Raw genomic sequence first — 12,632 nt, 5'->3', positions numbered from 1 at the left:
GGCCTTCGGGCTGCACTTTTTTTTTTTGAAAATTTTGATTTCTTTTCTAAGTAAAATTGTAAAACTAAAATATTTAACTTTCTTATGAACTTTGGGAATTATGAACTATTTAAAAAATTAAGAAATGAGAAATCTAAGTTATTTAATACATAAATGAAAAAAATACTTAACCAAATTGAAATAAGAATGATGGAATAACAAATTGGAAGAAAAATAGGAATTTTATTTCATTTAAATTTGAATGGTACAAATTAGTGAATTACAAATACAATGATTGGGTCATTGCATACTTGGATGAACGAAATATAAAAATGGAATAAATTAATAAAATATAAAAAATACAACATGGTTACAAATTGAAAATACAAAATTACATTGTTAAAAAATTAAAAAATATATCAAATAAATTGAAAAAATGAAATATTCTATAAGTAGTCAAATTCATGAATCATCATTCATGACTTTCATCATATGCTTCGGGTGAAATGTCCGATGTTGTATCATGCCCTCCCTTATCTTGTAATCTATCTTCTACATCTAACCAATCCTTGAAACAGATGCATATCTCTATGCTCTCATAGTTCATGCAACTTCTTTTGTCATCCAGCACCCTGGTACTTGCACTAAAACAAGACTCCGATGGAATTGTAGACACCGGAGGGGTTAGTAGATCACATACCATGGCGGCGAGAATTGGATAATTTTTCAAGTGTTCACTCCACCAGGCTAAAATATCAAAATTATTTGATACTTCACCTAAATTAGAAAAATTTGCTTGCAAATAAAAATTAAGTTTAGTAAATGAATTTGTTGTAGAACTAGCAAATTTCTGCCTTCTACTTATTAAATAAAAAAACTTTTCTCTTCTACTACTGGGCTCAAAGTCAGAAGGAGAAGAAGAAGAAGATGAACAGTTTGTAAGAATATTTCCATCAACTTCAGATTCATACAAGCTATGCATTTCAAATAATAAGTTATTAATTTCTTCTTTTTTATTTACTATATCAATTTTCATATTTTCATAATATGTTTCAAGTAAAATATCTAAACCATCTTTCCTAATCCCAGGGCCTAATATTGTAGATAAACAATAAAGGGGAGAAATGTTCTCCCAATATTTTTTAAATTTCAAATTGTGGACTATTTCTATATTTGGCAAAATAATCACTAATTACCATTAATTGATACGGTAAATTACAACTAGTTGGATAATAAATTCCAGATAATTCATTTGTTGCATTATAAAAATATTTAAAAAAATCTCTTATATAGATTGTCATTTCCCAATCTTCCTAAAAAATCATATCATCAGGCATTTTTAAATTATAAAAATCAGAAAGAATTTGTTTATGAGATATACAACTTTCTAACATAGCATAGGTAGAATTCCACCTATGCTTTACATCTAATATATAATGTTTATATTTTAAACCATAATTTTGGCATAAATATTTAAATTATTGTTTTCTTGCCCCTGAACTTTTTATATATATAATACAATTTCTAATTTTTGAAATATGATTTGAAATAATATTCAAGGCATCTTGAATACATAAATTTAAGATGTGACATGCACATATAATATGAAATAATTTACCATTTAAGCATGGTTTTAATTGAGATTTTAAAATATTTATTGCAAAATCATTATTGTTAGCATTATGAAAATTAATAGAAAAAAATTTGTTTTCTATTCCATAAGCATGCAAAGTATTTAAAATACTTGTAGCAATACCTGGGCCACTATGTGGCCATTCAAGCCTAGTAAAACTTAAAATTCTTTTATTCAAAAGCCAATTTTAATCAATGAAATGGCCGGTAACACAAATATAACTAATATTAAATTTGGATGTCCAAACATCCGAAGTAATTGCAACTTTAGAATTAAGATTTGCTAACAAAGAAATTAAAATTTGTTTATATGAATAAAAAAAATTTTAAAGCATCAGTTCTTATAGTATTCCTAGAAACTTTTTTATATTATGGGTTTACAGAACTACGCAACCATTTTTCTAGATTTGGATATTCAGTTAACATAAATGGTTGTTCTACATGCACAATATACTTAGCAAGTTCTTATTTCATTTTTTCTTGTAAATATCTAAAAGTACCAAAACTAGTCCCCCTCCCAATTTGTGTTTGGGTTGTTTCTCTCCCTCCATCTTCCTCTTGCTCATGTGTGAGTAGATGCCTCCTCCGTACCACCCTTGCTACAATAACTAAAGTATTTCCTACATTTTTGGCCCTTTTCCCCTCCCCCTCCATATCTTCTACTTTGAAAACTTTCCAAACCGGGCTACTCAGCTTAGAAGCCCTCCTTTTTCTCCTAGTATCACTACTATCGGGGGTGAAAGTTCCACTTCCATCGACATCAAGCACATCGGGATTAGTGCTAACACTAATACTATCGTGATGCGATTGAATGTCATCCATGGTGAATATGTTGGGGAATTAGTTTTGAGAAGGGCCGGCCATTTTTTAATTCTAAAAAGATAAAATTAATCTAATTCAACTTACCCAGATTGCCAGTTCAAAATTCCAACTTGATTTTAACGGTTGAAGCCTTTCAACGTCCAAGCCTCCTGAATTGAGATACTTGAGCTGGTTGAGCAAGCCTTTTTCCTGTTGAAAGTTGGAATTTTGTTAAAGTTGAGACTTGAGAATTGGAGAATGCAAAATCAGACAATCAGCTAATCAGAATTTCTCAGATTGCAGATAATTGAGAATGTATGAATATGAGAGAGAGAGAGAGAGAATTAACATAATTGTTGAATTGGTGTGATGAGAATGGTGGAGGATGGGGCTATTTATAGGAATTGAACATAATTCAATTGCCCAAAATACCAAAAAAACTATGTTTAGTTGTTGGGAGGGGTATTTTGTTCATTGTAAAGTTACTACCCAAAATGCCCTCTAAACTAGTTGTTATATAATTGTTGGGGGGCATTTATGTCATTTTTTCAACCCCCATAAACAAAATACAGAAATACCCCCCTAATATGGTTGTTTATAGCTATTGGGGGGGGGGGGGAGGTATTTCTATAAACCCCCCAAAAGCTGAAACTAACCGTTGGGCCCCTTTGGGAGGGGGCCTAACAGCTATATTCCCGAGCAGGCCATGGTGGGTCGTGCTTCATGTCGTGCCGCGGGCTAGACTAGTTGTTATATAGTTGTTAGGGGGCATTTATGTCATTTTTTCAACCCCCCATAAGCAAAATACAGAAATACCCCCTTAATATGGTTGTTTATAGCTATTGGGGGGTATTTCTTCAACCCCCCCCCCCCCCAAAAGCTGAAACTAGCCGTTGGGCCCCTTTGGGAGAGGGGCCCAACGGCTATATTCCCGGGCAGGCTGTGCTTGGCCCGTTATGGGCCTGGCGGGCTATGCTTTGTGCTGTGTCGTGCTGGCCCATGGGCCTCGAAACCCCGACTCAGCATGACCCATTAGTCATCGTGCCAAGCCGGGTCAGACGACCCGACTCGATTTACACCTTTACCATTCATCAACATTTATAGGGGTTTTCAATGGGTCAAACATCTTTTGGTGTCATGTCTTTCCCCATCATTAGGGGTGGCCACGAGCTGAGGGCTCGATTTCAACCGAGCTTTGAGCCGAGCTCGAGCCAAATTACAGGCTCGATTAATAAACGAGCCGAGCTTGAGCCTAATAGAGCTCGACTCATGAGGCTCGTGAGCCAAGCTCAAATATATATATAAAATAAAAATATTATAATTCTTAGTTTTTTAAATATCAAATAAAAAATATTTTTTATATAACTCAAGGTTCTAGCTCGAACCGAGCTTGAGCTCGAGCTCGAGCCTTATACTTCCTAGGTGGGCCAAGCTCGAACCTTGTACTATTCGGCTCGGCTCGGCTCAAATCCACCCCTACCCATTATAGATAGGCTGTTATTAAGGCTACATTTAGAATTGGTGTAAATCAAGAATGACGTAAAAGTTTACACTGGTTCGATTTTGTCTGTGTTTGAAATGAGTGTATAATCATGATTGACGTAAAACTCGGTTCTGATTCAATTTTACGTACATCTGGATGGAATGGAGTTTTACATCATAAATCAGTATAAATCCTTATCAAACATAAAATTTTACATCGATAAAACTTTATACCGATTGTATCACATTTTTCAAAAATACAACAATCACTTCTTCATGGTTCATCAAAAATACAATAATCACTTATTCATGGTTCAGTGTAAAACGTCATCACTGTACTTTTACACTGATGACGTTTTACAACTGTTCCAAACACAACGTAAATAGTCTTTTGTTAAGACCATGTTATATTACCAACAATGTATCCAGCACCGATCTCGGAAAAAACTTGGCTGTCTAAATTCAAAAGCCTGTGCTTTCATAGGGCTTTCCCTATATGACACATTAATCCATAAAATTCCATACAACAGTAATAACACTGAAAGCATGGTTGTATGAACTAATGTGCCACATTGAAAAGCCCGGACAGCACAGGCTGAGAGTTTTCTCAACTTGAGGCACTAAAACATGGTTAATCCAGTGGGTTGCTATCTATCTAATGGAGGATTAATGTAATGGATCTGATTGTAAGTCGGCTTCAGTTGAGGTTTTTTTTTTAAGGTGCTTCAGTTAAGGTTGACATCTTAATCCCTGTAATTGTATATACTTTTTCGTTGTGAATGATAAATGTATTGATTTGTTTATATATGTTTATAGGTGAGAGGGTAAGGTGATAAGGTTATGGCCAAAGGTGTTTTATTGTAAAACATTGTTACAATTTGGGTTAATGATTGGGTATGAGTTATAGGTAGAGTAGAGGTTTTAACACATCAAATTGGGTTAGGATTGACCTCAACTCAAGCCAAGCCTCCCCAAACTGTACAAATAGACCTGTTCATGGGCCGGGTAGCCCGATGGCCCAGCCCAGCCCATTCTTGGTCAGGCTTGGATAGGAATTTAGGCCAATGGGCTTGGGCTCAGACCCAAAACATCAGACCCGATCTTTTTGGGCCAGGCTCAGGTTCATCTTCTCTTTTCTCGAGTTATACTGAGATCTTTTAGTATTTTTCATTTTTGAAGTCAATTTAATATAAATAAATCAGTTTTATTGTTAAATAAAGAATACAATTTTTTTTTCTCAATTTCTTGGCCAGGCTTCAGGCTTTATATGAAGGCCAGGCTTGGGCTCAAGATCTAAGCCCGATGGTTATGCCGGGCTCAAGCTCGGGCCTGAATATGTTCTGTTGATATAAAGGCAAACCCAGCCCGGCCCATGAACAGGTCTATACACAAACCTGATAACCACGTGCATCCTAACTACTCTAACCCACACTAACCTGATAACCATCACAACAACCAGAGATCTTCTCTATAGAACCTGTTCTCTTTCACCATGTGGAGATGTGGCTAATCTTACTTATAGGGATGATGTTGGCCAGTGGAGACTGTAGGACGGACCATGTTGTGACCCAACAATTTGCCATGTTGAAAATTCTTTGGTTCAGCTTTTTGTGGCAAGAGATCACATCTGCGCCCTGCATGCACATCTCAGCGTGTATTAGGAACATCTCCTGAAGTTGTCAATGGGAGATGTTTCCAATACACAGTTGGGATATGCTGTGGGGAGCAGATGTGGATTCTTTTGGCAAAATGATCAAACTCATAAACGAGTCCAGATTACCTGATTCACCTGAGAATAAAAAAACATGGGTATATTGGTCAATGGGAACCAAAATACCATTGACAACTTTCCCCCCTCTCACGGGTCCTAAGAAAGAGATGATGGAACTGTGACACAGGGAAGCATACTGGCGGGGTTAAGCTAGGTGATTCACCGTGCTCCCACAAAGTTCACCTCCAAAAACGAGGGCAATAAAACAGACTTGTGAACATGACAACGGCCATGGAGAGAGCCATTCAGATCCGGACTCCTGGGACTATTTTTTTTTGGGGGGGGGGGGGGGGTAAAGATCTTGAGACAATACTCCATGGTGCACAGAAAAGGCCAACTTTGCTGAAGGGTGGTAAACATGAAGTTCATTTGAATATGATTTCATCATGCGTACCCCTGAAACTTATGCCTGGAAATTGGTATCCTTAAAATAACTGTAAAACTAAACGAACTAATACCCCAGTTCCACAACATTCAAAGATCATAGAACAGCTTAAGGATTAGGATTTAGGACCAGATAGGGTGCGACTCGTGTTTACCAAAATGAAACATCCACTGTCCCAAAATACAGCTCAACTCATCAACATATACATGCAATGTGGTTCACAATGGATAAACTCCTAAGTATTACATACCTGAACTTTAGATGGTGGATCTCCGTTTACTTTGGAACTTGAATTGTCTTAACAAGGTGAAGAACTCACTGTAACACTTCAGGGTAAGAATTTCACTGACCCATATGTGCCTCCAATTAAAGGAGGTAAGGACAAACTAGGAGGAAAAAAAAACTACTAAGGTACTAGCCCAATAAAGGAAACCCATTAGATTTGGCTCCATGCATCAGCATTAAGGGAAGTGTAAAAAAGGATTTAATCAATTTGATTGAGAAGCGTTTCAGCTCCATCAGCATCAGCATCATCAAGTCTATTAATTCTCCAATGATAGTTTAAGATCAACACCTCTTCTACCATTTCTGCTAACGAGGGACTTGTAAGTTGCATTTTCAAGGCATCCAACTTGCCTCAAAACTTCAATCAATGCATCCTTGCTTGCTATATCAGATTCTTCCTCACAAAGAGAAAGGGAGGCAGACACATTTGTGAGCTTTGGTCGCCAGTTCTTTGCTCCCTCAGCTACTGAGGCTTTCTTCATACAAGACAAGGCCTCCACAATTTGTTTTTTCTTGATATGCCCTTCAGCAATGATTTCCCATGTGTTTGAGTTTAGCTTCCCTCCCACTTCAATCACATGACTGAGAAAAGTCTCAGCCTTTTCCAATGAACCTTCTCTAACATACCACCCAATGAGAAGATTACAAATTCTAGGATCATAGTTTGACCTAACCGAAAGCCATTCCTCATAAATAATTTCTGCTCCACTTATGTCACCTAACCTGACCAAAGATGCAATCATTGCATGGTAGCCCAAATTTGGAATGCTGGGGAAGTTTGATTTGTACTTATTCCATATCCGATAAACCTCCTCCTTACTGCCGACGCCACCATATAAGCTAAGGAGATAATGATAAGGCATCCGATCCCGACCTGTAATTCTGATCTCAACCTTCTTCAAGCAATCTTTGGCCTTCTCAAAGTGGCCCATCTTAATGTACATAGTAGCCATTGTGCTGTACGTAGTCCAGTTAGGGTTGATGGTGCCGTCCAAACTCATCTGTTCAAACACTTGTTCCATCTTCTCCATGGACCCCATGGCTCCACAAGATGATAACCATATATTATAGGAATATATATCCAAAGGTATTTTCTTCTCCATCATTTCAGCAATCAGTGAATTGGCCTTCTCATATTCATTGAGGTTCATGTACAGAGTCATCGTCACATTATAAGGAAGTGGATGATTGGCATACCCTTTCTTTCTCATCTCCTCTATCACATTCTCTGCCTTTTCTCTCATTTTCGACTGGGCATATGCATTAAGAAGAGCCCCATATGTGCGCCTATCCTTTAATGTCTCTGGTAGTCTTGAGAAGTAATCTTCAGCAGTTGAAATTCCATGCACTTTAGAGATAAGATCTAATTGAATTGCAGCATCACTGGAGGCTACTCTAAACCTATCTCCTTGGTTGGTCATCCACTCGTACACCTGCAAGATTTTCAGAAGTTCAGTAAAGATGATAAAAGAATTGTTGAACCTTCAAACACAACACGAGGCATTATTTTCTTTAAAGAAAATTAAAAGGAGTGTCAATTAGCATGGTCCTGAACATGAGCATCTCCTACAACACTAGGGATCATAAAACCTACAAAATGAATGGCACAAATTAGAAAACAATCAAAAACAGGTAAGCATTCTTCTAGACCTTCCATTTCCTGATTCCCAGTTCAAATTTCCTCTTTTATCTTTTTCAATAAAATTTTGGGTTGTTTTTCTCTCATGATCCTAAACTAAGAAAGATACAACGCTTAGAGGGTTGGGGTGTAGTTAACTAGTGGGACCAAACATTTTTACGACACCCAACTGGTCTCCATGCACACTTATCTCTGACACGTTAATTATCCAATTAATGGGACATAAATACATTGGGCAATCTGAATTACCCATTTAATGGAACATAAAAAGCAATCCCATATTTTATTGACCCTCCAAAAGAAGCAACTTAAGTGACTGGTCGGTGAAAATTTTGGACTATAGACCACCCAACTATTTCATGAAACTAGATGTATGTATAGCCACCTATAATGCCCAGATATGGAAATGGAATGGGTTGGCCAGGGTTGAGGCCTTGAGCAATCCGACCCATCCCAAACCCAACATGTCTTTGTATTTGTATAAATAAATATTATACAACTATGCATGCACCCATCCATCCATACATCTATGTGTGTGTATATGTATACTTGTATGCAAGGTTCAAAGTATTGATACGTATACGGGCCGATACATATCGTGCCGATGGCTTCCCGATACACCCCTCCAGGGGTTGTATCGGACCAGACACTGGTTCAGAGGGTAGCTGGGCCTCAAACCGACCCCTCTGAACTGGTTTTGGAAAATAAATAAATAAAACCTAAAAAAAAGTACCGACACAGGCCGATACGCTTGCTTATGTATCAACAATTTTAAGTTTAAACATAAAGATTTTTTTAGTTGAACATTGATATAGTACTCTTAAAGCATTGTAACCTTGTCCCCATGTATGTATCAATGTTAAAGCTAATCAACCTTAATTGGCTAATCGTAAGTCTGAGAAGTCAGAACATTTTTCTTTTAAAAGCAAAAAGAAGTGAAGAAATTAGGCCAAACTGATCCCAACCATTAGGTTGAGTTAGAGTTAGGATTGGGGGTCCAACAACTTTCAACCCGACCTAACCCAGCCTAACTTGCATTCTTAACCTATGGAAAACATGCTCACCATTTCTGACTGTCCAAATATTGTGGCAGTTGGATATAACAGTCTGATAAGAACCATTTTTGATGGTCGGACATGTATCTGAATCTTTTCCAACAAAAATCTTATGATATTGTTTGAATACTAAGATCCAATTCATAATCTTACGATTTATACAAATAATGTGATTCAAATAAATTTAATTAAGATCTAGTTCTCTACTTTGTCATTTCTTTGTTTCTTTTGATTTTATTAATTGGTTTTCCTTTTAAGTAGAAGACCTCTTTCTCTCTCTCTCTCTGATTCATGATTTGATTCACTTCAATATTCTTTATGATAAAGGATATGATTATGATTTTTGGAACATTGGTCTACTCTTCATGAGAAGAATATTTACTTCATATTTATTAAATACACTAGAAGATTTTAGACATCCATCTTCTCCTCCATTGGTATTGGTAACTTGTTATGTCTTCTTCTTCTTTCCCTGATAAGAGCCCCCCCCCCCCAAGAAAAAGCACAATACAATGAATTTTCTTCTTGTGTTGGATGAAATCCTTCTGGCAATTCCTTGAAACTAAAATCTGTTACTTCAACTGTCAATCACCATAGGAAAGAACAACACCCTCACCTGTTACACAAATAAGAATTGGCATTGCTTCACATTACAGCCATAAAATCAAAACTTAACTTCCTAAGCAATTACTACCTAAACATTGATCTCAGAATCACTGTTTGCGCCATTATATGCATGTTTTAGATAATGCGATAAACAGGTGGAGTAATTTCTGGTTTCTCCACATTAGAAATGACAGAAAGAACTGCCAAACATGAGATAAACTCTGATTAATGACTAAAATTAGAAATGGTATGGCATAAACAATCAACATACTTCTTTCATGAACCACAGTAGACCAAATGCTGTAAAATCACAATCTTTATAATGACAACTCAAAGACAACTTCTCTTGAAGTCAAAATGTTAAACCTGAAAGCAACTTGGTGAGATGATCATTTTATCCTTGGAGAAGTTGTTGAACAAGTGCTCTTTTGTTGCCTCTTTCTCATATACTGGAAGGCTAAAACACTAGTTATTATAAGTATGCTAGAAACCCTGGTAGTTTAATCACATTAGGTGAGTTCCGGTCCACCGGAGTTAGCTGTTCCCCATCCTCTCCGCGTTGAGTAAAGCTACATCTAATTTTTTTGGAGATAAAAAATGGCACTCCACTGTTACACATAAGGCAAATCTCCTCTCTGATTTGCACTAACTTCTTTGAGCATTTAGTTGCAGATTGTAAAAATTCATCTGGTGTTCCAAAAATAGATTGAGTATAGGAAATACCCCAAGGGGAAAGAAACTCCTCTTTAAGAAGCTAGAACTAAGAGATGAATTATTTCATAATAATGGTCATGGTATCATATGCCATAGATTGCAACTGGTCAAATCATCAGAAGAAAAGGGAGCTTTTATTCTAAATTTCTAATGAATAAAAAGATTATAGATTACCTATAAAAAAAAAGGATCATAAACTTTTGCCTAACCTTGTTGACCGTGACGATTATTTTCTCTCAAATTGAGACAGGTTCTTATGCTTCGGGCTCGTCCATTAGTCTTTTTACTTGAAGATAAATGATGCAATACACCAACCATTTGAGATAATGAGAGCCTGGGCCTATTATTTTACAACATTAAGGACCGAATACCTTGCTAATAAATGATAAAAACATTACATGGATATTCGTAAGTAGCCTTACTTTTTTGAGTTTTCCAAATTGAACGGTAATACACAGAAGAGTAACCACCAGACTAAACTTGAAGCACTCAAACTACACGAACAATGACAACCACTTCAAGAAAAACCAAAACAGCAACTACCAGACTTCTTACAGTAAAAACCAATTATTGTAATATTACTTGTTACATGAAACTTATTTCAAGATAAACTATCTCTAATCTCGGAGAAAACACGGAAAAGAAAGCATTGAAATTAGGACCCAGATGGTAACCAGTAACCAGCAGAACCCAAAGTAAGCTAAAACCGAGAATATTCCAACACCATTAGCAACGCCACTCTGACACCCCACTTCTAGCAAGTCCATTCAATAGAACTAAAGTTACTAAAACTACACAACTCTAAACACTAAAATCAGCTGGTAAGTTCTACTACCGAAGCCCAGACCATGAATTCCAGAGAAACAAAGAGTAAAACAAGAGTAGGAACTATAATTACCTCGAGAGCGAACTTATATCGACGAAATTTCCTGAGTTCCTTGACAACCCGGGAAAGCACCCATTTCGAAAGCTTCCTTCCCTCCTTCTCCCACTGGTCCAAAACAGTCGAAGAACCCAAATCGGGGTTCTCCATCAACGAGATTCTCCGATAAATCGAGTTCCATTTCAGCACAGGCTTTCGCTCGTAGTCTACAGTGCCGTAGTTATGAACCTGAGAAATTGAACAGGAAATGGAGTTCTTCGGATTTGGGTCCGTTCTAATAACAATTGAGCGACGAACCCCTAGAATAACAGGCGAATAATGGGAAGTAGATGAGAGAGGGAGATGTTGCAGAGGAGATGGAGCTTGAAGCGCGGTGTAAATCATTTTCCTTCTCCTCTCTTGTCTGGATAGAATGGATATCGAGGTGGGGAGTTTGGACTTGAGAAGAAGAAAGGGTTTTGGACCTTTTGGGGGAAGTGAGAGAACGACCCGGAAACGGAACCGTTTTTGTCACCGGTTTCCGGGTCAACGGTCCGACCGTCCGGTTCGAACGGACGGTTCGTTCTGACATGAAATTTTAAAAAATAAAAAAATGGTTAAAAACCGTTGAACGGGTCGATGGTTCAACGGTTCAACTGCCCGGGTCAACATTTTGTTGAGTTTTTCAACGGTTTTTGACCAAATTCCGAGTTTATACAAAAACGGAACCGGTTGCCTGGATGGTTCCCGGGCCAAACGGTCTGACCGTTCGGGTCAATGACGATTCGAAAACACTGGGTATAGGAGACACACGTTCGTGTGTAACCCATCAAGTGTGTGAAATTTCATGCGGATTGGAATTTGGATCATTGGATGAACCCAAGTTCGGATATTCTCTCACGGAGCGCACCTCACACCGACCTCACAACACGAACATCCTCCTGTCAATAAATATTTACAATTAAGGAGAGTCTGGATCTGCTCCTCACATCGATCTTACATCATGTATTAGCCACACATCGGGAACATCTCTTGTACTCGTATGTAATTATTCATGAGAGGTTTTCTCAATACTAGTAATTAAGCACGTGTGTTGTATGTGAGAATTTTTTCTTCATATTAATTATTTGAATTTTAGATATATCATAGTTAAGATAGAAATTGAAAATTAACAAAAGTAACAATATGATTAAAACTAAACTTAAGTGCTTGTTGTAAATATGCACGTGCATCATATGTGAGAATTTTAAATTATAAATTTGTTATTATTATTATTAAAATTATTGTATTTCATTTATAAGATAAATAAAAATTATTTTTATTTTAATAATTATATTTATTTAATATGATGAATATAGAACATTAGAAATGATTACAAATGTTTTCGACAAAATTCTACACTTTTTCATTTTTTGTGTTCA

General features: G+C 36.8%; 1 protein-coding gene across 1 annotated transcript; it reads right to left on the bottom strand.

Annotated features, from left to right (window-relative positions):
* Window positions 1–6,165: 6,165 nt before the first annotated feature.
* Window positions 6,166–11,679, bottom strand: LOC148880573 (Tetratricopeptide repeat (TPR)-like superfamily protein). The gene is made up of 2 exons (XM_088962531.1): window positions 11,248–11,679; window positions 6,166–7,768 (listed from the first exon to the last, which is right to left on the bottom strand). The coding sequence occupies exons 1-2, from the start codon at window positions 11,614–11,616 to the stop codon at window positions 6,593–6,595; spliced, it is 1,545 nt and encodes a 514-aa protein (XP_088818657.1). The 5' UTR covers window positions 11,617–11,679; the 3' UTR covers window positions 6,166–6,592.
* Between the last annotated feature and the right edge of the window lie 953 nt (window positions 11,680–12,632).

This window comes from Nelumbo lutea, chromosome 1 (genome assembly GCF_056320005.1).
Source record: "Nelumbo lutea isolate HS-2025 chromosome 1, American lotus-T2T, whole genome shotgun sequence".
NCBI lineage: Eukaryota > Viridiplantae > Streptophyta > Magnoliopsida > Proteales > Nelumbonaceae > Nelumbo > Nelumbo lutea.
The sequence above is the reverse complement of the archived record's forward strand: the minus strand, read 5'-3'. Positions and strand labels throughout refer to the sequence as shown.

What these genes read in the sequence shown, in the direction of transcription:
- LOC148880573 (XM_088962531.1), bottom strand. Translation starts at nt 11,616, where the DNA reads ATGATTTACACCGCGCTTCAAGCTCCATCTCCTCTGCAACATCTCCCT. An exon ending in GATATAAGTTCGCTCTCGAG is followed by an intron (nt 7,769 to 11,247) that starts GTAATTATAGTT and finishes AAAATCTTGCAG; the next exon opens with GTGTACGAGTGGATGACCAA.